The 27983-nt window shown below is 42.9% G+C and overlaps 1 protein-coding gene across 2 annotated transcripts; it reads right to left on the reverse strand.

Annotated features, from left to right (window-relative positions):
- Positions 1-643: 643 nt before the first annotated feature.
- On the reverse strand, positions 644-27743 carry LOC119466650 (biotin--protein ligase). 2 transcript variants are annotated; one of them, XM_037698355.2, is made up of 10 exons: positions 27592-27743; positions 26956-27168; positions 26105-26461; positions 24056-24238; positions 23666-23937; positions 20882-20937; positions 18675-18835; positions 15907-16021; positions 11875-12094; positions 644-8810 (listed from the first exon to the last, which is right to left on the reverse strand). In XM_037698355.2, the coding sequence occupies exons 2-10, from the start codon at positions 27100-27102 to the stop codon at positions 8648-8650; spliced, it is 1674 nt and encodes a 557-aa protein (XP_037554283.1). In that variant the 5' UTR covers positions 27103-27168; positions 27592-27743; the 3' UTR covers positions 644-8647. The 2 variants fall into 2 exon arrangements, with proteins under 2 accessions (XP_037554283.1, XP_037583100.1); XM_037727172.2 differs by lacking the exon at positions 27592-27743 and adding an exon at positions 27246-27490.
- Between the last annotated feature and the right edge of the window lie 240 nt (positions 27744-27983).

Here is a 27983-nt window from a genome sequence, read left to right on the forward strand (position 1 = left end):
ATGAAGCTACACATTCTTTCAAAATACTGTTTATTTAAAACAAATATCACATTGGGTAACAAATATTGGCAGGGTAAAAACCACAAAAATATAAATGTTATAAAGCAGGCCCAAAAAGGTTAAATCCAAAAGATTTTAAAACTGCAACCCAGCTGTCTGCATCAACTAACACAGGCTGAGCTACATTGTAGAGTATTAAATCTGTGCTTGAAATAAAATTTTTGTCTGGATATAGAAATGCTGAAAAAGTCATGCAGAAAATAAAGGCATCCCAGGTGTAGTAGACCAACACAGTTCCACAACACATTAACACCTCCACCAGAGGCCATGAAGATCAAACCAGTGAAGTGGTGGAAAAGAAAGCTTTTGCACCCATTCAAAGGAAGCTTCTGAAAATAAAAGTTTTGTCCACTAATGTAGCTGGGAAATAAAAACTACCGCATAACAATAGTAGCCTAAACATGGGCATTTTTCCTGAACTTATACTGTACACATAAATGCACTACAGGCCACAATTTATGCCAACAACAATTTGTGAAAGACTGTCATGACTACGAATTTTGAACATGCTTCTTGGAACATGTTCTTTGTGCATACAAATTACGGAATGCAATCTCTTCAATCACTATCTCTTGTATCTTGCAAAAAAAAAAAAAAAATGTGCATAAATCTATACATAATGCATCTTTGGTGGAAAGAAAAAATACAAGGCATGACACAGTCAAACCTCAACATAATGAACCTCAATGCAATGAAATTGTGGTCTAACAAACTCCAACAAGCACACATTCTTTTTCTTAGTTTAGCAAAGTAAGCCTGCATTACTCTTTTGATTTAACAAGGACTGTGTGCATAGCACATTCTTATTGGCAGCTTCTAAAAGGAAGCAAAATAAATGCGAGGTTTCCTTACCACACATAAGTGATGAGAAAAATGCATCTATGCGACCTCTCAGCCTTTAGCCTACATGGGCTTAGCAGGCAATGATTGAATCTTGGGGTTCAACATACGAAAGCAAGGCAGGGTGTCTATAGGAGGCCACTATGCTGCTGATCAGCAGAATGCCATAGCCACTGAACCATCGTGATGGGTAGCAAGAAATCCAAGGCTGCATTCAGCTCTTTCTATTAAGATGGCTTTTTTTTTTTGGTAAGCATGGTAGCTGCACAGTCGCCAAAAATTTTGTCCTCGGAAAAGACGTGGCAGCAAGAGTGTGTGCAGTGCAGTGCTAAAAGCACAAGTGGCCATTTATTAAATGCAACTGCATTTGCACTCGTAATCAGACAAGTGCACCTGCATGTGCACAAAAGCAGGGGCCATGTTCTGAAACGATCCACTTCAGCGATACTATTGCCTTGGCCAAAGGCGTGCTTTAATTGGCTGTTTTAGCAAAATTTTATGAGCTGATTGGCTGGTTTAGCACGACGTCATCCAATTTTTCTCAACCAGCCAATCAGCGCCTCACGGCGATATTATTGCCGAGGCGATACTATCGCCGAAGTGAATCATTTCAGAATACGGCCCCAGCCATGAAAAATGCACCTGTTATTGTCAACAGGGAAAAAACTTAACAAAATCTGTGCAGAGTTGCAGCACCTTCGGTGGCAGCAAAACTAGGTGAACTAGTGTTGCACAAATAGAGCAGCTGCCCATTGGAATGTGAAGGTGGGTTAGGTGTGAAATGGGTTCATGCTGTAAATTATTATGGCTGTGAAGTTACACTGCATAATTGTAACAAGACAGGAGTGAAGAAGCACCATCACACACACAGGATTCTCTGTGTGTGATCATGTTTCTTTGTGTCTTGTAACAACCATGCAACACAACTTCACAGCCACGATCAAGCCTACACACAACCTCTCATTGGGTTCAGTGTACCCTGCAACAACTGAAGGGAAAAAGCAGGCTGTGGAATGCTCTCTCAACCTCAGTATTACAAAGGTTGCAAATGATACTCTGGTAGATCCACAGTGGGCTTTGTTACATCTTCGCTGAATTACTGGGGATGACCTCCTCCAAATGAATCGAATTACCCAGTGAAGGAAGAGCACATGGGTGGTGTGAAGGCTGAGTGGCTAGAATATCAGTTTCCTACAAACATTACTAGAGGGAACTCTGGCACTAGTGTCTATGGGAGCCGCAAGCATGCCGGTTCAACCAGCCTGGAAATGATGAGCGGGAAATGGATTTGCCTCAACTTCATCCTTCTGGCTTCTAACCGCTTTGTGACTTGCTAATTGATAATTTTTAACACTATATTGGGTGTGTTCCAATACTGGCCAGCATCGGAGACAGCCTACGTAGACAGCTAAGCAGACAGCCGAGACAACTTCCGAGGCCATGTAATGGAAAGCATTTCGAACCGTCTAGAAGGCGTATGGAACATGCGTCTGCAACTTGACGCCACCTCACAGCGACAAGAAAAAGTTGAGAAAAGCACAGATTATTTCTGCATTTTAGGTCTTTGCGCCCGGAACCTATGCAAAACACAATGTGACTTACATTAAGGGCATAGGAAAGTGTGTCTGCATTTTCTTGTGCGCATACTTCCTGTCGGCTTTCCAAGCAGCCCGCTCAGCCGCCATCTTGTTTGGGCAGGAAAGTAGCCTGCATCGTTTTGACTTGGATTCTGTCTTGGCGAAGCTGTCTATTTTGACGTCTTCGTGAGAATTGGAACAAGACTTAAGATTAGCCATCTACTTTGCCATCTACGGCGAGTATTGGAACACAGCCAAAGTATTATAAATGTAACTATGTAACTATGGTTACGTATGTGCACAATGACTTACTTCCTTGCAAAGTTTACAAAACTATGGTTGCTTGGAAATTGAGAAAGGCAAAGCGTAAAAAAACGTCACAAGCATGTCTGAAGCCACAAGCACAAAGACTGCACAAATCCATGCATATTACCCATTGCTGCCATGGCAGCTGAATGATCGCAGTGCCAGAGTTCTCTTAAGTCACTTCTGTAGGAAACTCTATGGCTAGAATGGCCAGAGGAGATGAGCAGGTGTGTGAGAACCAGACAGGAAAGAAAAGTGGCTCCCACAAGCTGTCCTCTCTTGCAAGTGCTCACTTCTGATGTTTAAACATTCTTTTAGCTTACTCGACATGGTTGTTGTGACTATGTGGCAACAGTGCCATCAACGCCTGTAGAAACATACAACAATGAAAAGGCAATGATGGCATGTGAACTTCCCTCTACACATGTATGTGATGGGTGCTTGGCATTAGCTGATAGTAGGCGAGTAATAATGGTGATGCAAACCAACAACTTCTTGTTGGTTTGCATTTTGGCAATTTCTTGGTTGAGTAACTGCTGATCACATGAGCCGATTTCTGCCATTGTTCTTGCATTTGTGTCAAACAACATTTCAATCTTATCTGAGCCATAATCAGTACTGCCTTGCAAAAGTGCTGGAAAGTATAGCACCCTTGTCTGCCCTTTCCTGTACTTCAATCTTAGGCATATTTAATTATTTACTACTGCCCACTTCATTTTATGGAAGAATAGCCCATGCTCAAAAGCACATAAAAATAAATAAATATTTAAAAAGGTGAAGCATCTACACAAGAGTGGTCGGGCATTACAGTCCTGCCTGCCCCTGTAGCATCCAGCCTACTTGCAATGGGGAAAAAAAGAAAGCCACAGGAGAGCATTAAAAAACTGCAGCTAAGGAAACGAAATTTCAGGCCCCAACATTATTGTGAATGTCAATTTTACACATCTCTTGTAGAGAGAAAGCGAGAAGAGAGAGAAAAAGCAAGAGGTTAACCAGACGCACATTCAATTTCTATCCTGCACTAGGGGAGGTATATAGGGAGGAAAAAACTTATGTTGCAGACCATGTCATATAGGTTATTAGCACACCATTCGGTTGGGTTCCCGAGATAAAATTTATTTATAAAATGCACAGTGACAACAGTCAGGTGGTGATTCCATCAACTGTTACGTGTCAATAGTGAATGAGAGTGAGAAATGTATTTCATTGTCATCGATACCCTTACCTCACTGTTCACAGTGTCAAATACAGCGCAATTCTGCATTGCATTTCAACAGAATGCATTCTTGTGCTATATGCATGCATGATGCTATTAAAAATATCATTACAAATGTGGCTATCTTTTAGAAAACACACCAAATACTGCATTAGCAGTTTTGTTTACCTCACAAGTTCCTATGGCCGATTCATTGCTGCTCATTACGGTAAAAATGTTTCAAATATGTGTATCTATCATGGGCAAAGATTCCCTGCACCAATTCTTCAGTTTTCAAATTCTCACTTTTCTGTCACCCTGGCCAGAACCTCAGCTCCTTGCAGTACTGTCTCTTGTGATGTACTATCTGGACATTACCAAAAGACAAATTTGAAACTATTGATAAGGAGATTTACTGATGGCAAGCCGCAGGCGAAAAACCAGTACAGTCGCAAGAGAGCAACGGTCTTGGCGCCCCAATGCCGTTCATCATCTGTTCGAATATTGCGGGCGCATTGCAAAGTCCGAAAGTCATTACGGTAAATTCATACAGACCATCCGGTGTGACGAATGCCGTCTTGGGACGATCACACTCCGCCATAGGGACCTGCCAATATCCTGATCGCAAGTCGAGAGAAGAAAAAAATTCGGCACCTTGAAGGCAATCGAGGGCACCGTCTATTCAAGGAAGAGGATAGACATCTTTGCGAGTAATCTTGCTGAGGCGTCGGTAGTCCACACAGAATGTAATAGAGCCATCTTTCTTTTTGACCAGTACAACAGGAGAGGACCAGGGCCTGCAAGAAGGTGTAATGACTCCGTGCTGAAGCATGTCGTCAACCTGCTCCGTAATGACATGACGTTCCGCAGGTGACACACGGTAGGGGCGCTGTCGCAAAGGAGCTTGAGGCCCAGTTGTAAATCATGTGAACAACCGCATTAGTTCGGCCTAGTGACGCTTGCGGTAAGTCAAACGAAGTGCGTAACTTCTGTAGAAGGGCAAGAAGCTGCGCCCGTGCAGCTGGATCGAGGTCGCTGTCGATGGAATGGTGAAAAGAATCCGAAAGCATGGCGTCGGACGCAAGGTGAGGGGTCAGGGCGTTCAGCTGATGCTGAGTCTCAGGCTCAGAGGGATCAAGGGGTTTGACAACATCAGCGTCTACAGGCTGAACATGGCCAAGCGTTTCATTTCGGTACAAAGTCAGAGGGCCTGAGTTGGGGTTGCAAACAAGCAGTCCGGGATTGTCCTGATGAAGTGCGAGGATGGCAAAAGGCAGTGACGTATTGTGGCGGCGACAAAACATGTCAGATGGCGTGAACAGAACGGTGGCGTCGGAAAGGGCGGCACAGGAAACGGGAACAATGATGACACTCCGAGGTGGCAGGTCAGTATCGGCGGTGACGACACGCTTTCTATCCCCAGGACCGGCCACATGGGTGGAAGGCGTCTCAGGAAACACAGTGAGCTCTACCTGAGCACGAGCGCGGTCGATAACAGCGCGGTTACAGGACAAAAAATCCCACCCGAAGATCAGGTCATAGGAACAAGAGGCCAGTACAAGAAACTCAACGCTGTAGATCACGTCTTGTATGAGCACCCTGGCCGTACATGCTGCAACGGGTTGAATATATTGTGCGCTCACAGTACGGAGAGAAAACCCTGAAGGTGGCGTCGTCACTTTACAGATGGAACGGCAAAACGTATGGCTCATTACAGAAATAGCGGCGCCAGTGTCCACAAGCGCAAGAGTTCGTACACCGTCAACAAACACTTCAATAACATTGGCGGGGGCCAAGCGAGGACTTACGACAGGTTGACAACGGTGCAGCTCGTGCCTCAGAAGCTGCGGCATTCAGTTTTCCGCCTCACCAGTATTGGACCGGCGACGCATAGGCGAAAGAGAACGGCGGCGTGGTGAGGGGGACCGACGAGCAGCAAAAGGTTGGACATCGGAAGGGGGCTGGGGATCACGGGCGTATGTTTCAGGCTCTCGTTCTGGCTGCGTGCAATAGGGAGGTCGGAAGGAGTAGGCAGGACATCTCGGCGTACTCGTGGTCGCCACGAAGCGTCGGCAACAGTAAGCGCGCAACATGACCCGGAATTCCGCAAGCGTAGCAGGTCGGCCGGTTGTCTGCAGTGTGCCAAGGATTTGCGTACTGTGGCTGCGCCCTGAAAAGCGGCGTCGGAGCAGCGGTGGGCAACGTCCGGCTTCGGAGTTCCAGGTTTGAAGAGGGTACCCAGCGCCTCCACCACTTTGATAAGGAGATTTACTGATGGCAAGCGACAGGTGAAAAACCAGTACAGTCGCAAGAGAGCAACGGTCTTGGCGCCAACAGCTCGTGATCTGCGCTCACGCCCTACATCTATGAGAGCACCCCACTACTGCTTGTCCCTGTTCTTCACTACACGATATAAAAAAAGAAAACATTCTGCGGGGATAATTTTCCAAAACTTACAGCAATTGCTAAGCTACAACCATTTCACATATTTAAAAAATGCTTCATGCTCTCCCTTTTGCTCTTTCCTCAACACTTCTCCCTGACATGGCAAGAGCCTAGCTTTCGCAGGAGATACGAGTGCACGTCAGAGCAACATGCCCTGCTGGGCTCCTTTCACTTGTTTTTGCTTTGATGCGAGCATGCACTCCTCGTTCCACAAGCTATCTCACCTGCACTGCCAGTTCCTGCTAAGTATCGTGCAACTAGTGACAAAGTGCTTCTGCAGCAGCTATTCTGCTATTTATGACTTTAGAATGTCATTGGAACCACCCACTGGACAGAATGTGCAATTTTTCTTTCGTACTTCCTGGCTCCTCAGAATGCACTAATAAATAACATTTGGCCTGGTGATGATGATTATGTACTCTACACATGAGCTTGTTCACTCAAAATGGCTGACAAGCAACGTTTATACACATTGCAGAACGACCTTTGCATGACATGGCAACAGCTGATAGTAACATAAATAAATTCTGGAGTTTTACGTGCCAGAACCATGATATAATTGAGGCATGCCGTAGTGGGGAATTCCGGATTAATTTTGATCACCTGTGGGCTTTTTAACGTGCAACCAATGTATGGCACAGTGATTTTGCATTTCCCTCCCATTAAAATGTGGCCGCTGCGGCCTGGACTCGTTTCCGTACCCTTAGGCTAGCTGATAAGCAAAAAGCTAATTACTTGTCCATGAGCAATAAGCTGATTCGTTACAAGTACACAATCTTTCAAAGGAGCGTCCAACAATGAATCCACTCTTTTCTAGGCATTAGTATCAATGATATTGGATGAAATATTCTTTGCTAACTGCATCAAGGAAGCTTCACAGTTTTTTAAAGGGACATTGAAAAGACACACTAAATTAGACTAGACAGATTGCTCTTTCAAAACACTCTCTGCATTTATTTGGCAGATAAAGAAGGCTTACTAGCAGAAAAAAAAAATTTGGTTATTGAAGGTAAAGTTGATTGATTTGATTCGTCGATTGATTTGATTCCCAAAGCGACTCCGTAGTGGAGTGGAGGGCTCCAGATTTATTTGAGAACCCGGGGTTTTTAAAATGCACCTAAGTCTACACACGAGTGTATTCCCATTTCGCTGCCACCAAAATGCGGCCGCCAAGGCCAACAATCGAACCCACGACCTCGTGTTCAGCTGCAGAATGCCATAGCCACAGTGCTACACGGCAGGTGCACAGTAAAAGTTAACAAAAGTAGCAGGTTGAGTCCTCGCTCATTTGAAAATACAATCTAATCATATTTTGTTAATGAATGATTAACAAGCCCCAGCTAGAAATAGCAAAGGCCTATGAACACATAAGGAGGTGGTGCAACAGCAGTGCCACCTGTCTGCTGCCTTTCTAAGCTTTTTGGTCAAGAGGTGAGACTGACCAATTCGTAATTCCTGAAGGGGTATCTTATTTTCTAGCTTAACTGTAAGGTCCCCTTCCATGTTCCTTTAAGATGACTTGTGTCACTTAAAGCAATGACACTAGATATTACAGACATTAGATAGTTTTAGCAGAGCATCGCCTACAGTCTGCTCCGTTCACATTTCATGTGCTCAGGCACTGCAGAGATCTGCGCTGATTGCACATTTTTGATAAGTGAGTCTTCCAGAGATGCAAGTGGCACGCAGTCAGTCTGGCTGCAAAACAACTAAAGCCAAGTGGATGCACCGTCACGCTCCATTCAATTAGCTCAGCAGTGAAACGAGGGCAGTGTTCTGCCATCTGCTGCCGACATGAGCATTGTGCGTACGCGTACTAGCATTCTCAGTGAGTAGCTGTGCACAAATTTTTAAGGATACATTGGTCTAAGTGGAGCGGACGGTAAATGCTTGACTAAATCTTTCTATTGTGCTACGCTATAAATTGTGGGAGCCACAGGCCCGTGTCACTTCTCTAACCTATGCTTCAGCAGCTATAGCACCCACGATTATACAGCCCAACTGTTTGAGCACTTCAGTTTTGTGATTATTACTTGAATTTCTGCTGAACTCTTATTTAAGCATACTCATTCACCACAGGTTAGTCATCAGTACAGAGTACAGTTGCGAAAACATTACTGCATAAAAAAGTATCAGCTCACAATTTAGCAAGTTCTGCGGTGAAGATGCAACTTCGTTACATTGAGGTTCCACTATGTTAGGGATCTTATAACACAGATAAATGCTATGCTTTTGTAACAATAAGATTGTTCATAAGGTCGAAGCTGTTTCCATCAGGCTGCAATTTGTATAGTTTGCCCGAGCACTCTGCCAATAAGTAGCCGAAATCATCCAAGCCTTTGATCAAAGCCTTGCATCCGAAATCTTGCAGGGTGACTTCCTGGCCACTGGAATGTGACAATAAAAAACAGCAAGTCAATAACCCATTAGCGCCCACTGGCCCACTGTACTAGAACTAGTACACTTGGTTTTGCATCCCCACCTCTTGAACAGCTGAATATTTCCTTTTGGCTATTTCTGTTTCTTGTAGTAAGAGAGCTCGCACACACACCCTAACACAAAGTAGAATCTACTGTTTTATCCATATCTAAAAATTCCGCGCCAATTCTAGTAAAACTGGGGACTCGCGACAAAGTGTGGCGAGTACACGCTTTTCATTTATTTCTGCTGCCTGCTTTATATATTTGCGTTGTGTATTTTACGGTGTTTAGTACATATGTTGAACATGTTTGAAACAAACTGTCGAATCTGCAGCTGTATTTCAAAGAACAGAACACGGATTGAAAGTCTAGTGTACTTGATCTAGTACACTGGGCGTTTGCAGTTACAAATGGGCACTTTTTTTTCAGTTGTGTGCCAGCATGATTACACAGTTTTTCTTCAGAAGGAAGCCGTTTTGTCACTCGCGCGATGCTCTGGATGCATTTGAGTGTGCAGAAAACATAGCAGAGGACATTGATATCGTGATTGTGCCGCCAAACCAGATGAAGAAACGGATGAGGAGGAATGTGATGACGACAACAGTGATGCTTTCGCCATGAACCACATCTGCGGCTAGTGTAGGTTAGCAAAGCCTGCAACAAAATTCCGTCGAAATGGTTTCACTGCAATAGTATTACTGAGGACACCTTAGCCGCACTCGCGATGTCGGCACTGCCACTGCCATGCTTGCTGGGTGTCACTATATGTGTGTTTGGACGCTCATAGCGGATAGTCACGGTCACTAATCGGAAACCAGCTGCGATGCCGATTTTGTCACGCCCGAGCATCATGGAGATCTGAGAACTGCACGGCCACTGTGTCATTCGAAAAAGTGTGGATCAAAAAATTTCATACAAGCAGGTAAGAGCGCAATGACGAATGCCTTGGCCATTGAAACCCCACGCACCCAGTGTACTAGATGTAGTACACCATTTTAACTTCAGAACCAATAAATATTTTTTAATACTTTTTTTAAGACGTGATACTTGTGTTATTCCTTTTATTATTCACAAAGTTTGATGAAAATCGCACCAGCAGTTTCACCATGGGTCATAATGGGTTAAATGCGCAACATAATTCGGGTGCAAGCAAATTCACAAAAACTAGCAACACAAGAAGAGTTCGAGAAAAGGTAATCCATGGAGAAAATCAGAAAATGAAGCTTGTTACGTTGGAGCTGGAATGTTGGTAGATTGAATAATTTGAACTAAAGCATGCTGCTAGTGACTCAATTACAAGCTCTACCAATCATGTCAAAAAGCTCTGCTCATGTTCACGTTAGCATGGAAGCACTCACAATTTGCCAACTATTACAAAATGATTTTGGCAGAGCAGTTTCCCACGACTGTGTGATGGTGCCATTGTGAAAGGCCTGGTCAAGATGCCACAAGCCAAAGGCAAGGCAGTTATAGCTACTGTGAACATGAAAGAATATCTGACACTGAAACAGAAGTGTGTGAGTGACTGATCAATGAACATGGCTTAATTTTATCTAGCACAACACAATTGGTCCAAAAGTGGCAACTAAGTGCAGCTATTACAATGCAAATAGCACTCTACATTACAGAACAGTTATTCCAGAAATTCCAACAAGGCACATTGGTCTTGTGTGGTTGTTTGTGGAGCACCCGATTACAAGCTTAGGCAGAGGCAGGTGCCAGATGGACAGGACCAGACGGGCATCTATATTGAGACATTTCAAGTTAATTTTTAATTGGGTGCAAGTTTCATATGCATCAGAATTATACTTTAATTAATTAAGACCAACTTCATGTACATCAAACAGTGTGTCTCAGTATCAACCTGAGACTTAAACTAGTCTATAATTTCGAAACTTAAAAAGTTATACCAAGTTGCACTGTACTGGCAGAAAAGTCAGAAAATGCAAGATGGTTAAAAAAATTAAAATCTCGGGTTTTACGCGCCAAACCCACGATGATTATGAGGCATGCTGTAGTGGGGAAGTGCGGATTAATTTTGACCACCTGGGGTTCTTCAACGTGCACCCAATACACAGTACACGGGCGTTTTTACATTTCACTCCCATCGAAATGCAGCTGCCGTGGCTGGGATTTGATCTCGCACCCTCAGGCTTAAGAGCGCAACGCCAAAGCTACTACACCCCCACAGCAGGGAAGATAAAGGCTTTGGTCTTATGGCACACAAAAATACTGAAGCAGTGTCACCTTATCTTCAGCAGGAATCGGATTCATCCCAACTCACACTGCATGATTTGGCTGACCTCATAGTTCCCAAAGACCACCATTAAACAAAATAACACCTATTTGTAGAAGGTTTCTGGTTCAGTTGCTCTTTAACACTTGATAAATATCTAAACGTAAAGAAATTTTCTGTTACAGTGGAGAGTGGTCAAGTGTCACAGCTATCACCTCTGAGAGCATCAAAACACATTCCCCCACTCAAAAGCAGAAATGACCAGCCACATTTATTTTTCAGCATGGTTGGCGAGGCAAGTATTGTGGGTCCTACATTACTACATTAGCAGCAAACAAATGAATAGGAGCAGCACTGGAAACTCCTCTACCTATCCTAGTTTTACATTCATAAGTACTAACCAATTGGTAATCTAAAGTACCTGATTTCTTTGAGAGCACAGTGCATTGAGCACAGAAATGGCATTGAATCTAGGCACAGAAAATAGCAATGGCATGCACTGTACAAGTCAAGCTGTCAGAAGCAGTTAGCAAAATAAAGCTAGAGACTGCACTGCATAATGGAAAAGCAACTCATCCGAGAGATGGACAAATAAACATCACTTTACACGAGATCAAGCGCTGAAGCTAAAGTGCATTAATTTTATACTGACTCAAGGTAGTGCCACCACAGGCATTATGCTTTCTTCATATCAGAAAAAGATATGCTTGAGGGCATAATTCAAGACTGATAAGCAACTTTTGGATGCCACTTGTTAGGAGTTGGCCTCTGAAAGTGTTTAAATATGGTACTCACCCATGGAGCCAGTACTTGTAGTATTCTTGTAATACCATGCTGCTCCCTCCACTTTGGAATGTAGCCACCAAAAACTCTATTTCGTTCAACACCTTAGCAATGACTTCTTCAGGTGTCAGCGGGCAAACCACTTGCTGCGTGTTAAATTTACAGGACACTACTTTTGCAATGTCATTGATGCATAGAGTTGGTTGGCTGTTTGAAACATTCATGCCACAGCCTGGGGAAAAAATGAAGGAGAGACGAGCAGAATCGGAGGACTGAGAAAGTGCATTAAAGATGATGCAAACGTGAACAAACTGTAACCACAGTATTGCTCTATCACTGACTTTTTGTTGAACATCAGCATGTCTAGACATACGGTTAGATAAGCCTTCATTTTAAAACGGTTCCAAAATACATCACCATGTGATCTTTGCGATTCCAGATAAGTAAATTTTTCTAAAAACTTCACACCCCCCCTTAAAGTAACGTATAAACCGGAATGTAGGTCCAGATTTTTCCCCGAAAAAGAACAGCGAAAGTTTCCCCTCGTCTTATATAGCGGTCTTTAGCATGCGAGAGTCGTCTGGCGAAGTCAAGGTCAGGGGTCACCTTATATTTCGGGCTGCCCTATATTCCGGTTTATACAGTAAGTAAATTTGGGTTTTATTGACGCAGAAGCCGGTTCCAGCTATGACATGCCAAGAACAGGGTTACTTTGTGGGGTTAAAGTATGAGGTCTAGAAAAAGTTTCCAGAGTAAATGTGCTCCTCCAAGACTTTTTTACCGCACCAGCAGCAAAGGGTACTGTCCCCGAGGTATGATGGGTTAGTGTGGTGAAAGCCAGCATTCCGTGCACATAGAGGATGGTGGTATCCTAGAGCCTACAAAGAGGTGTCTTTCTTGGCGAATATCATCATGGTGGATTTTTCTGAACAATGCACATGCATGAAGTTCTGTTTAACGTTAGGAAATACGGCAACAGCAGAATGTTATGAAACATTGAAGATGGCTTTTGGGGTAGAAGCTACATGTTGCCCTCAAACTGTTCGAGTGGTTTTCCAGGTTTTAGACAGAAATTCAATTAATGACAACAAACCCTCTAGTCCGCAGATGACTAGTACAACACCAGAGATCATTGTGATGAAGTACAGGCCAAAAGGATAGCAGACGATGGAGCAGCTGACACTAACAAGAGAACAACGAAATAGAAGTGAAGATCTCGTGCAGCGCAAGAAAAATAGCTCGTGGCAGTGCCAGTGAAGAGCAGTTGGACGAGATCGTTCAAACGCCACTGGACTGGGTGGGCGTGACCAGACCCACAGGGACAGCAAAACCCGTATCTACGCGCAGTGTTCTGAAGACCGAGCGTGCCCGTCTACAAAACAGAGAGTGCCTTGGGTCGTCGCCAAAAGCGTAACGTCAGAGCGGTAAGTGTTTGCTGCTGCCATGATCGAGACTGCTACCATCGTCCGTTTGAGTTTGCTGCCGGCTGCCGTCTGCCCGCATCGGGCATCACCTCACTGAAAATAGTTCTACCGCAACGGGAACCATCAGCACTGCAAGTCTTCGGCCTTAACCAGTGAACTTGTGAGACTGACAAGGTTTATTTTAGAACCAGTCGTATTTGACTCAGCTTCTCATTTGTGTTGTCTCTGTGTTCCGATCTAATATAATTTTTTGTGTCGTAACTAAACACCTTGTCTAATGCGTCATCACCACATAACACGCCTTGCAATGTGCCGATCCTAACCTTCACTATCATCGAGAAAGCGTGTAAAATTACCTTAAAGGACCATTGTCATACTACTGATGCTAGTGAGACGATGCATCAATGCTAATGGTCAGACTTCTGAATGTTGATCAAAAATAACAAATACTTGACGTTTACTCTGACCTCACTCCTGCTAATGACTCCAGCATTTTTTAAGAATGTCATTACGGTTTTCATTACAAGTTACAAAGCCTAGGCTTACACCCACTAATGCAAGTCAATGGAAAAGTCAAGAACCGCCTTGATTAATGAAGGCAAGGCAAGTGAGAAGCAACATGAAGTCATAATTCATTTTTTTCCCTTTTTGGTCTCACAAAATTTTGGTCAATAAAGAATCTGTTCCTCCTACCAACATATGTCGAAGTTCAAATGTATTTATAGCAAAGTGTGGGAATAAAACGACCTTATCAGTGTCAATACACATGGCTGCTCCATGACAACAATATACTGCCCTTGTGACTTGACAGATTTTGGTGAACAGCATGACATTGATGCCACATCCTTTCTACTTGCCCTACCTCGCACTCTACAGCTATTACAGCTAAAATCCGGTGTCGGCGTCAGGGGCGTTGCCCCTGCCAAGAAAATCATACCGAACCACGCCAACCATGCAGGCAAGGGCGTGGTGCAGAGGCGCTGGTGAACTAATGGAATTTCTCAAAGTGAAATGCATCAAAAAAATTGTAAAGTATGCAGCAACCACAACCTACAAACGTGATAGCGTCGTATTGTAATTTGAATATATGAGAAAACATAATTTTCTTACGCAACTCAAACACAAGCCCCTTTTCCTGCATTTCTACCACCCAAACAGCGGCGCGTTGCGGTTTCCTCCTTGCAAAAATACCATCCAGATGGCGCTCGCCTCCTCAGCAGCTTACAACAGCGTTGCATGTAGGCTCCCTACAGCAGCCGCATGCGCAGGCGAAGTTGGAGAGAAAGAAAGCTGCAGTTGCTGGGAAGCCTGATAAGCAGCCAGGGAACTTTAAATGCTATCGCGTTCCACTCTTAAAGGCGAAGCTTAAGTGTCCTCCAATTTTTTGTTTCTAAAACTGAAAACGAAGCTGAGAAGGCAACGATTTGAGACGGTGTAGGAGATCCAAGCATGGTCACCACAGGCTTCTTAGCCCACAAGTATTGAACACTTATCAATAGCACACATTACTTCACTGTTCTAATTTTGTTTTGGAAGAGGGTCAGGTGATTGAGATTCTACTATAACAGTTTCTATAACTGCACACAGCGTAAGTACCGTATTTTTCAATCAATAAGTCGCACCTTTGTATAAGTTGCACTCCCCTCAAAACGACAGTTTTTATGGGGGGGTAGGAAGAAGGAAAAAAAAAACGTACATAAGTCACACCGGTGTATAAGATGCACCTGTTCATTCAGTAAAGGCTCATTCACACTAGGCCGACACGACACCCGACCGGCTGTTGGTGACAGCAGTAAACAGGACAGAAAACGCGGTGGCTAATGGTTTAAAGGAAGGAAAACGCTGTTGCCAACAGTCGGTAGACCAAAATCGGTGTCAGCCTAGTGTGAATGAGCCTTAAGCAATTTTAAAAAATTTCACTTCGTGAACGCGGGTCATGCACAATCGTACAGGTGCCATATTCCTATAATAATTGCAATAGCAATGATATGGACACTCCAGGCACATTTCTGCCATCATGGTCGTCGCGACGTTCCGTTTAAAGTCCAAAAGCGATAACATCATCCCCATGCGGAGTATTTTGTATGTGTGAGTGAAAGCGTGCGACAGTGAGCCAAATCGGGCACAAAGGAGGAAAGCGGGAAAGCAGCGCGGGAGGTAGGGGGGTGACTTGTACTCTGGTAGCAACTGGGAAGTTTGCACAGCGGCACGCGCCGTATCTTGAAAGCGATCTGCAGATGCAAAAACTTCAAAGTCGGGCAACTCGCGGTCGGCCTGCCGCCACTTGCGTTGCTGCTCCGTCCTTCATGCACGGCGCTCGGCAACTCAATCACGAGAGGAACCTGGTACCTCCATAGCACGCAAGCAACCCGTAGCAACTGCCAGAGGAGGTAAACCCAGCACGCTTCGCGTGGCCATAGCATCCAATATGATTTTGAAGGCAGTTCTTCCGAAAAAAAAAAAAAAACAGTATATAATAATATAACGGCAGTTCTATAAGATGCACCAACATAAAATTCTGAAGAAAAAAAAACCACTACTTATACACCGGAAAATACAGTAGTGTAGGGGAAAACTCTTCATAGCCAACATTTTTACTAATGAAGTGAATTCAGCTTACCTATAAAGCAAGTAATGGCATCCTTGTTAACCGTTGATGAGACCAAGACGCCTCCTATTTTCACATGGGACCCATAGTAAATGTCGTTTGGCCACTTCACTCTGATATTTACCATCTGAAAAGAAAGCATGCAGCAGTTATAAGCGCATCACTAACCTTAGTACTTTCATCAATCAAGTATTGACAACCTTGCTCTTTTACCTATGTTATATCGACATCCACAGGGAAAACAGAAACACTTCTACGTTTTAAGTGTTCTGAAAATGCTCCTGTCAACACTGATGCTCTCCAGCTGTCCAGCTGGAGCAGTCAAAAATAGCAGTCAAATGGTACATTCATAGCTGAATAGAGTAGGAGCAGTTTCACAATACTGGGAGCAGACGAGAGCAGTACGTGCTAGCAATTCCTTTATCACTTGCTCACCATAAAATCAGGGCCAGTATTTTGTAGCGATGCCTTGCCGATGCTAATGCCTTTTCGCGCTTGGTCAGTGGTCAGAGCAACGGTCCGCTCACGTTATCAACGGGATCAGCCAGTCGTGTGCAGTGGATGATAAGACTAGCATAGAATAAAGCATAATGCATCGCTACAAAATACCGGCCCAGGCAACCTTACATGTGCTCCTCTATTTCTTATCTTCTGGCAAAACATGATGGCAGCACGGCTTGTCTGCTTTAGACTGATTACCCACTTGCATTTCTGCCAGCTGCTAACCAGTGAGAGTATTTGACTGCGCTACGCATTTAAAATTACTAGTTAATTAATCATCACCTTGTATTATGCAAAAAACACCATCACAAATGAACAGTTCATGCAAGCTATCGAATGGAGGCTGTTTGTCTCAATGTTCAGCATTTGCTTCCCATTGCACATTCTACTTCTCACTCCTCGGCAGTTTCCTTGGCGTTGCAATGCAGTATTACATTTTTTGGCTCTGCAATTCGATTCAGAATGATGCATCGCATTTACAGCACTCATTCAGAGTGCTTTGCTAGGCTATCTAGAGAAAGCTCCCATTGTATGTCAGCAAGTCATTCCACCACTCGGGCCGGGAAAGCAAAATTGTGTAGGTCACTGCTTCACAGTGCCATGTGCACTCTGTTTAACACCAGTGTTTTTAATGAAGTGTGAACACTCCTGCACCTTTGTGTGGGCCTTTGCTCACGCTGCTCTCACATACTAATTCCACTGCATGGCACTCCTGTTTGCTCATTATTAACAAGTCTTTCGTCTTGCAAATCCCTATATTCATCACAAGTGATGCTCACTTGCGATGAATATATGGATTTGCAAGTGCACACTAGAGGCCATTAACAGATGGGCATGAAATTACCTGGTCAAAGCAGTCAGTGTCTTGAGCTTCATCGCAATAGTCACTATAAAGCCAACATTACTATTTTTTTAGCTGAACTCATCAACAGCGCTACAACGTTAATGCTTATACTTAAGGTTTCATCTTTAAAACTTCTTTCTGAAGATAAAGTCAGTGACAGTTCAAGAATGCAGTGGCAAAAACACCTCTGAAAGGGAACATGTATACGTGCACCAGTGAACTACCTCGTCAAAGTCTTCCTCCCCTCTTTTCTCCTTGTTATTTACGTACCCACTTTCCCCTTTCTCAGACACTGCCGTGTTGTGAATATGACATAACAATAGTGCTCGTGAAATACCAACGATACAACTGTCTGTAAAAGAATCAGTTCCACCTTTCGTGGTGCACCTTTAAGCTGCGCGTGCTCGAGTACGATCTGGAGCAGTATTCTCGGTCGATCACTCTCGGACTTACTATCAGTTTCGCGAGATGGCGTGCGACAAGGCACCGGATGCGCCGGCGTATAAGGCCACCAGCATTTCTGGCACTGTGCCACCAACACTGTCAGCCGCATACATCGAGAAGTCTGATGCAGAGTCACCAAAAATATCGCGCAAGTGATTGTAGTATATCTAAAAGTCATCGTTCGTGAATACCACCCCTGTGCATTTAACACCTGTGGCCAATGAAACGCAAATGGTGATGACGACGCGCCACTTTTATCATAAAAGCTCCCTAAAAAATTCCCTTCTGAAAAGGTGAATTCTGCACGTCATGTTTTTTTCTGATCGCAAACGTTGGGTGTGTGCCATATTGTTCCATTATTAGTAGGGGGCATGTTACATTCAGGTGCATGCTTCATTTAGGTGCACTTTTATTTTCTTACTTTAAACCCGCGAAAATTGGGTACGAGTTAGATTCGGGGGCACGTTAGAATTGGGTAAATAAGGTATTAAAGAAACTTCAGAGGAAACTAGGTACTGTGCAATGGGCGATGAAATAGAAAATGTTAGGCATAAATAACATCAAGAGACAGGACGACATTAGCATGGATTAGAGAGGAAACACACGCAGCTTGATATTCTAGTTGACATCAATAAGAAGTGTGGTTGGGCAGGCCATGTAATGTGTAGAGCAGATAAGTGGTCATTTATTCAAAACAACAGAATGGGTACCAAGAAAAGTCGAGAGCCGCAGAGTTTTAGGTGGTGTGATGAGATTAGCAAATTTGCAAGCATAGGATGGAGTCAGTTGATGCAAGACAGGGTTAGGTGGAGATTAATTGGAGAGACATTCCTGCAGTGGACATAAATAAGCTGATAAATGACATGCTGTACTTTTATTTAGCACATGTAAATCTTCAATTCAAGCAAAACTGCTTGTTTTCTACACATGAATCTGCAAACCGAATGTATGACAAGTCAATCAGCAGGGCAATTCCCCACTGCTGCAGTACCTCATAGCCCTGTGTGCTACGGACAGCTTTGGCCATAGCCAGGGCAGCAAGATGCTGGACAAAAGGGCTTCTTTGGCCCAGTGGTGAATGCAGTGGCAACTGCAGGCACACGGTGAACATGGCACAGCCAGCAGGGCCAAGCCAGGCATTGCCTCCTCGACCTGCGATTACAAGACCACAGACAAGACTTATTGATTTTCCAGCATAGCGTCATCAGATCCTCTCTTAAAACCAAACACACAAACAGCATCAAGTGCATGCAATCACAAACATTCATACTAAAGAAGAAGTCGACAAGTTTTCTTGTTTGCAAGAACACTCAACAAGGACTCGTTTTTGTTAATTTTTTCTTAATGTCATCAGTCGCTGAGCTGTTTACTTGGAAAGATGCAGACATGCCAGCCCACCTAATTTGCCACTCTTGTCCATATTAAAAACTGCCAAATGAGCCATGAATATCATGACCAAAGAATAGCATGGGCATAGATCAATGCTAGATAATTAATGAACTGTATCAGTAGAATGAATCTCGGTGCTTTTATCATTAATTTATCTAAAGCTAGCACTGCCAAATATGACAGGCTTTTGCATTTAAATTTACAAGCAAAGCACAGTGAATGAATTATGTGTCTAGACTGACACTTATATGTGGCCATACTCACATAAGTATCGTAACTCTATGCATTATGACAAGGAAACTATTTGTATGAAATAAATGACAATGTGGAATGAACCTTAGCTTTTTACAATTTATTTTTGATATGGCAAAAAGTGCATCACAAAGTGTGCGATGCATGTCCCGAGATCTTTCACTTGACCTGTCAAAAGCTCTGCTGCTGAAGATGAAGCACTACTTCTGTGATCACAAAATTTAGCAGATTCTGGCCTTTCTGAAATACAGTTCAAATATAATATAAAAGCTCTGTAGGCAGAATTTTCACATCTTATTACTAGTGGTTAAAAAATATCTTGAGCTAGTTACTGGGAGTTCACTTTTCCAAATAATTTTATCAAATTTTAGGACTGCCATTGTATATCTAGTAATTTAAACCTCAGCACACTCGTCACATTTGTTATCTACACCACTGTTAATTAAAGGAATCATTGCATGAAAGCTTATGGAATTTAAGACTTGACAAATGGCAATTATGAAATGCATAAGTACGCACACACACCCTACATACACCTACGTACACTCTCTCCATCACCCCAACCTGCTTTAGTAATATTACTTTCAATCACAAAGTTTATTCAAAGGCTGAGCTTATGCAAATTAACACACTTATGCAAATTCTGAACCTTCATAGAAGGGGAACCAATACAAAAAAGGAAACACCTCACTTGCATTCAAAACTGCCCACTGTAATTGTTTTTTCCCGAAATGAATGCAGCTCCACAAGTCAGATTCTTTAATATAAGAACTACTCAGCAATTGCCAACAACTAAGGTTTGAACTTACACTTTTGTTGTAAATGTTCTTTGAATACTGAATTACAGAATAAGTAGTCCCTTTCACACTGCTCAACTGTGTCTACTGATTCAGCACCACATCTGCAAGTGGATGAGAAGTGCCTTGCAGACTTGCTGACAATGAAACAATGATATAAGCTGATAGGCTTAGCATCTCTGGACTATTAGCGAAGTGCTGTGGATTTTTACTACCCGAGGTTTTCGGACACACATTTCAGTTTTTAATACTTAGCCCTCATCAAAATGTGGATACCACAGTGGGAGCCAAACCTATTACCTATCTTGTCTATTGTAGTGAATTGCCATAGCCATTGAGCCACACCATGATGTGCTGATGAGTAGACTTACCATCTAGAGTGAGTAGACCTCGAATACTTCTGATGGTTACCACAAAATTTTGGTTGTAAATTTATCAGTCAAACTTCTTGTACAAAGAGATGTCTGACTTTATCAAAAAGGTGAAAATAAATGCCTTGACCAACACTTTCAAACAAAAACTCCAGAAGATCAATCCTTCTAACCAAGCTTGCGATCACCTACCAAGTTAGGATAGATAGACTCGTCAGCTTTTGCATATGAACAAAGGGGGAAAAAAGGAAAGAACAATTTCTATCGCACCCTCTATTCTTTTTTCTTTCTGGTGACATTAGGATATGCTGGGCTCATAAGCCTAACATCCTCAGTAAAAGTGCCTTCATTGGTTTTGTAACAACTTCCCATGTTAAAATAGTACTTGCCTACTCCATTCAGCTGACGTGTGGCAATAGCAACAGATCCATGGATAGATTGTAAACTGCACAGAAAAAGAGTAAATGCATGTTACTGTTGAAATGTCACTGCCCTGTGCATCATAACCCACAACCACTTCTGAAATTTATGGTACGGTCCCTAAAAACCTGACACAACAGTAAATGCTTCGTGTGCGGAGGCAGCCCAGAACAGCAGCTGCTGGTGACACTACAGTAATAACGAGAATAGTAAAGCATTTTTCAGATGAGATTGGCCAGGACATGTCTAATGACACTTCAGATTTTGATCATAAAGTTTATGCTGCTAATTTTTATGCCTGGAACATGAATCAGAGCTTGGTTTTCAAAAAATTTACTTCTCTCTAAAAATATGCTATGTGTGCAGCAGCATACCACTATTTTCAGTGGATTGCACGATGCCTAAAGTTTGCATGTTCACTATATGAGGTGTTTGAGCAATGATTATCTCTAACTAAAATTAGGGGATTCAAGACAATATTTGCTGGCCAAGATTAATAGCAGTGACAGGCATTCAATAATCACCAATAATCTAGCAAGTAAATTTCCATTACATTTACAGCATGAAAAAGTTTAATCTTTTGCCAATGTGCCATTTCTACCCAGCAAGCATCCTTTGTTATTGGTTTTACCTTGTTGAAATGTTGTGAGGTAATTTTCATGGTCTGATTTTAGACATGGAAGACATGCAGCCATAAAATGTTTTTAAGTTAAGCAAATACTGGCCTTGTTCACAGCAGCGCAAATTTTTGCTGGACCACAACACAAGTTCATTTGCATCACACTGTGCTGTCAACCGATGCAATGAGCTGCTGCTTGTATACGGCAGGAGGCTGTGAGGAAGCAATTTTCTGTTTGCTTGTATACCAGTACAGACATTTTAAGGGCACATTACTAATTTTGCTTTACTATTATTCAAAACAACCCCTAAAAAATCATGACAGCGGCTTTATCAACATGCCCCCTTCCTGCGAGAAATTTTGCGAAGCATTCTTTTACCAATGATTTCACACGAGCTTATAGGCCACTAAAACACTTTTTCAACACTGTAAGAAAATGTTCATGATCTGTAGAGAGAGAGAGATTCAACTTTTATTGATGCCAGCAATCAGGGGGGTGGACACAGCCTCCCTCCGCCTAGCAGACGGCCGAGATCCCCTGGGACTCAGCGGCTGCCTCAGCTAGCTGGACGACCCAGACCTGGTCTCGCTGGTCTGAGCTGAGCAGCAGGGTCTCCGACTTCTGCCGGTTTTGAATTTTGCGGCCCTCGAAAGGAGCTGCCTTCGAGCATGCCCATAGAATATGTGGCAGATCTGCCCTACCCTTACATAATTTGCATTAATCATTGTATTGCCTTGGATGGAATCTGCTGCAGACCACTGTGTTAGGGTACATGTTTGTTTGCAGGAGGTGCCAGATCAGCTGGTAGGTACCGGGCCCTTTCCCAGCCAATAGTAATCGGTTATTTCTTTGTAGCTGACCATGCGGTCTCCTCTCATTCCTGGCTGGGCCGGCTCCCTTGGCTCACAACATAGCTCGAGGAATTACTCGCCGATCTGTAGAAAATGCTGCCATGAACATTCAAATACACCCTAGCCATGGGGCAACTGTTCATGATTATGGTTTACTCTCAAGTGAAAAAAAATGCACAGCGCACTCATGCACACCCCTTTAATCTTCTAGTGAGCAGGGAAGCGGTTGTTCTTAAATTGTCCCACCCATCCTGTTGCCGCCCCTTTGTCAGTTACCGTAATTGCCCCACAGAAAGAAGATAAAGTAAGAAAGGGGTAATTTGCAGTTGACTGCTATTGGTGCCACACCCCAGCTGTGAGGGAACGTTGTGTTGAGAAGGAATGGTAAAAGTAAATACTATGTCCTATATATCTCAGTTATTATTAGGTCCTTTTCAAAAATTTTTTTGGGAATATATTCATCAAAAGGCAGCACACCTACTCCAGTGCATTCTAAGTTTTGAAGCGCTGTTGCAGGGCTCGTTTAAGTTGCCCTCTGATGCCCCCCCATTTGAGGCTTTCTTTTTTCATTATTCTGAGTACGCAGGAGGCTGAAACTTCATCAGTATGAACAATGCTCCTACCAATGATTCATCACCATGCTAAGCCACATTCGCACTAGCCACACTCACTCAGTTCATTTTCTCTGCCACTGTGCCCCCCCCCCCCCTCCCTTTTTTTTTTCAATGCTTTCTCAACCTGTTTTCTTGCTGTGGCACCTGCTGTTGATGAGCTTGTGCTTCATATATGACTGCAACGGAGTCAATTGAACAAAGCCTGTCCAAGAGCCGGCAATTTACTTTGTGATTGCATCAACTCGTTATCCAAGATTGCTGGAGAATTCAAATGGTCTCAGGAGCAGACGTGCCAACTTTGAAGCAAGACTGTATGCTCTCAGACATATGCAATTGTGCGCACTTGGCTGAGATGTTCATGACATGACAATGACCGGGCAGAATTATTTACTTTAAGAAAGTGTTGTGCAGGGCCCCTGTAACAAGACACACCTCTGCGTAAGTATGTTGGTAATCAGCTATTCTGTTGTTCAACAGAGATAAAAAGAGAGTGTGTCATGTTTTTTCATTGATAATTCTACTTTTCTCAAAAGTTTTTTCATGGGCATGCAGGGTGAGAAATACGTCAAATGTGAAGAACTCCACAGAGGCTACTATGTAACAAGCAAAAGTGTGTTGAACAAGAAAAACACAGTAGTACACTTGGAAAACAAGAAATGTAAACTCACGCTTTTATAGCTGCCATGGTGGTGGTTACGTTCTCAACAAAAAGGGCTAGTCGGCCCAAGCTGTGTGTCCTCAATGCAGTAAAATAGATTGCACTGTTAAAAGATGGGCTGCTGAAGAATGTATCACTAGACGGAATGATCACAGGCAGGCAGTCAATTGTAGGTGTCATGGATGTGGCATTGTGTGCTGTGAGGTAGTGAAAAGTGATGCCACCATCCACAAGCGCACCAGAAGTAGTTTGTGGTCGAGACAAAAAGTCCAAAAGCACCGCCTGCATAGAAGGATGGAAAGATAAAGTAGGGGAGAAGGTTTAGTTAAGAGCCAAATGGTAAAAAAATAAATACATCCTCCAAAGTGAGGCAAATTCACAATGTGCATCATGGGCTCACCCTGTCTGCTGCAAATACATTTCCTGTGGACAACTTGTGGGAGACACTGATGCTGCAATTCAAGCGAAAGCGTGTGGACAGTATGTTTCGCAACATCGATATCCTGCTCTCATTTGCTTTCTTTAGTTTTGCAAACACGTCCTCAGATGTACTGAAGAACACAGGGTCAAACTCCAGGTGAATCTGGAAAAAAGGAGCAGAATACTCAAATTATGGAAAAAAAAGCAAAAAACACAATTTTTACTGCATAATGAAGTACACAACACACCAAGGTTGATTTACAGGTTGGGGCTTTATGTCCCAAAGCAACAACAACTGGCCTGTGAGAGACACTGCAGTGTTAAATGGAGTAATAGTACGCAAAAGGTACTTGAAGTTTCATTTCAGAAAAACAGATTGTGAGCAGTTGCTGGTGTTGATTATAATGCTCACACAGCTAGTTTATTCCTCAGCTATAACATTATAAAACTAACAGTATTTTACAACTACCAACTTTTATCTGCTTTTAAAGCAGAACTTTATGAATGGTGTCCCAACCTGAAAACTGCCACAAATTTACAGAAAAACATATCCATTCACTTTAGGGGACAGTGATTACTGGCATGACTCAAGGACACGTACTAACTATGGCTATCAGTGCATTGAATATTTTTTGCTACACATGCTCAACAAATGCAAATTAACTGAAAAATCCCTGTGTTATGTCAAAGAAGGAGTTATTGGTTACATGTAATGTCATCGTTGTATAGGTGTTTACTGCTTCTTTTTTATTAGTTTTATATTCTGAATATGGTGATGCTTGTTATTTGTTTACCATTGTTTGCATATACGTGTTTGACTAAGCTGCTTTGTTGATTGCTGTCAAGTGGTCAGGGAAGTGGGTCCAGTCAAGCTGCTTAATCTGCAGCTTTTACCTCACCTTCCTCATTACAAATTGAAGACGGTACAATTTTTGAGAAATAAAATCAATTTCAAAATCAAAGGCTTCGGATTAACACTGAGACGTGCACTTTAACGTGCACTGAAATCCAACATGTGAGCACTGCTGCACTCTGTTCTCATTGGAAAGCAGCTGCTGCAGCTTGGAATTGGACTGCAACCTTGATAAAACTAAGATGGAGAATGAAAAAATAATTGAGATGGCGTTGAACACCACTGTTTTTTTTTTTTTTTTTTTTTTTTTTTTTTTGCTTTTAGAATTAGCAACATAGTACCAACAGGCCCAAACATCCACTCTTGCAACCTTGAGCTCAGCAGCAGAATGCCACAGTTCTTTGATCCACCATTAAAAGGTAGGTGCTAATAGGACAAGCATGAATTATTCTTGATGCTTGTCCATCTAAAGCTGCTGAATGCAAATTTGATATAGCTTTCATTTCATAACTAATTTTCAGAATAATTTTGTACAGTTCCCTACATCCTTTCTGCTAAGAAAGTGAGTATGGTTCCCCAATTTGAAACTAGCTGAACCCCTTTAGGCATTCTGTACAATCATTATGCCAAGATAGCACTCTCTAAGAAAAGTTTGCACCCTTTGGGGCTTACCTTATCTCCAAATATTAAAAGGACAACTGCATAAAAGGGACGACTGGAAATTTAAACCTATTTGCTTGATCATGCCAGTGCATGAAATTTAGGCAATATTTACCTGTGACCATCACGCTGTTCATAACGTATGTTGACTCTATAGTAGGAATTCCACCTGTCCTTTCTCTAACCTGCACATACATTCAATTACAAGTGCTACAAAAACCCAGAGCAGCTTTTGTAGATGTTTCTTTAATAATATCAGTGCCTATACTTAAAGGTTGTGATGTAATGTAACTACATTGTCTTTTCCTGAAACTGACACATTTCTTTATTAAAAAAAAAAAAAAAAAAGCCGATTGTGACATCTCCAAAGTAATGTGTTTTTGTTTGACACAACATGCAATAAGTGTACCTTTCATTGTTTATTCTCTCTCCCTTAACATGACAGTATTTTTGTACATACACAAGGTTTAAAAGATTATTCAATATATTGAAGCAAAGAGAAACGAAAGCCTTTACCTGAGATAGAAGTGCTAATCCGTTGCCGCCACACCCTCGAAGCTCAAATAGGAGGCCAGCACCATCCTGATCGCATGCCAAAGTTTTAACTCTTGTACCTGGGTCAAACTGGTAAACTACATCACCTCTCAGCACAGCAATGTCTCCTGCAGTGTCATATGTTACTTTAGCAATGTCTTGATGCCCTGAAGTGTGTTCCAGTGGCCGAACACCAGGCAAGTCTAGTTTTGCAGCCATGACAAGAAGATTCCCTCCACGTAGAAAATATTCAGTAAAGATGCGCCTTGTTGTGCTGCTAATTTCACTGCATGCAACAATAAGGAGTTTAGTGTTGGTCAACCAAGGAGTAGTTTTGACCTGCAAAAAGATGAACATTTAAGAACTCGTAGTGAAAAAACAATGACAAAAGAAATCCGTCATACAGTATGTGTGTTTGGAAATGGTTTGATTTGATAAGCAGACGTAAATTACATCATGCTGTACATTTCAAGAACTTGTTACAAGAACAACCGCACTGTCAGTTTGTGTGCAGCTAAGATGCTAAGCAGTAGGCAAATTTAAGTTACACCTAGGAAAAACACTGATAGAGCTCAAAGCTACCATGTTATAATATGAAATTTTAAACCACACCTTCAAAGATAATTTCCGGGTGCATTCCTACATACACGGTGTGGCTAATTCAAGAATAACGCACTACCAGTCAGATTGCACAGTAGTTTCCTCATTGGCCGGAGTGATATGTTTTGCTGTACCCATCGGCATGACCCAACAAAAGTTGTGTGCAGAGACGAGAAAGGAAGCTTCGTGCTACCTATTGTGAACGTTCTTGACAGTGGCGATAAGGTACAGACCTGGTTCTCAGACAGAGGGTAAACAGCGTAGTTATCCGGGCTGAGGCACATGCTCAAAGTTTCCTTCACGGCGTGAAAACGAGGCTGGCTTGATCCGGCATCTTCATCAGTGAAAATGAGCACATTTGGGGGCTTCTGCGGAGCCATTCCGGCTGATCCTAGGATGCCCCTGACATAACTTGCAGCGGGTAAAGCCACTCCACGCAAAGGCAGCTGCAGGCAAAACCCAGCATTTAGCGAATCGCCACACTTCCCTCACCACAGCCAAGACGCGGCCAATACGAACGCACCAGGAAGTACGAAGACGGCCGAAAGGGCACCCGTCGAAAGACATGTAGGATCATTTATAAGTATGACGGTAAAATATAAGGATCACGTACAGGCAGACGACGAAAATCAGAAACGCCACTCAACACAACTACGCGCCATACGCGCCGCTGCACTGGCGCCTGCTGGCGCCACTGCAAAAACACGCCACGGAACGACGGAACACCCAAACTCGCCACACCGCGCAGGTGGTCCATACAAGCAACGGCGAGGGATGAAAAAAAAAAAAAACACATATATATATATATATATATATATATATATATATATATATATATATATAAATGGTGCGACAACCAAAAACCTTACCACATGCGCAATCAGAGGGAAACGTGGTGCAAGTTTCGCGTCGCATTGTTGTTCGGAAGGAATACAGTTAATTCAGGCTCATTCAAATGTCGGAGATATTCCTAGCCCGTCGGTACAGTTCACATTGGTGTCCTTACTGCTACTACCACTGCTTATTAAACCTACGATAAATAAACATGATGATATTAAACAATAACATGATGATGATTGCTGTGTGCAAGAACCTTGACCCCTGACGCCGCGGTTGTTACAAGCAGCTCGAAAAACCCCTCGTCTAGTTGAAAGATATTGTCAGCAGCCTCTCGTTGAGCGCCTATCGCCATGTCGACCATTGTATTCCACCAATATCTTGAAACACGGCCAGACTGGAGTACGCGCGTGCGCTCAAGCTC

The sequence above is a fragment of the Dermacentor silvarum genome, chromosome 1 (genome assembly GCF_013339745.2).
Source record: "Dermacentor silvarum isolate Dsil-2018 chromosome 1, BIME_Dsil_1.4, whole genome shotgun sequence".
Classification (NCBI taxonomy): Eukaryota; Metazoa; Arthropoda; class Arachnida; order Ixodida; family Ixodidae; genus Dermacentor; species Dermacentor silvarum.

Coding starts and splice junctions, on each gene's coding strand:
- LOC119466650 (XM_037727172.2), bottom strand. CDS start 27,299: ATGATCCTACATGTCTTTCGACGGGTGCCCTTTCGGCCGTCTTCGTAC. Junction 24,239..26,104: donor GATTAGCACTTCTATCTCAG/GTAAAGGCTTTC, acceptor CCTTTTTTCCAG/ATTCACCTGGAGTTTGACCC. Junction 23,938..24,055: donor ATGTATTTGCAGCAGACAGG/GTGAGCCCATGA, acceptor CCTTCTATGCAG/GCGGTGCTTTTGGACTTTTT.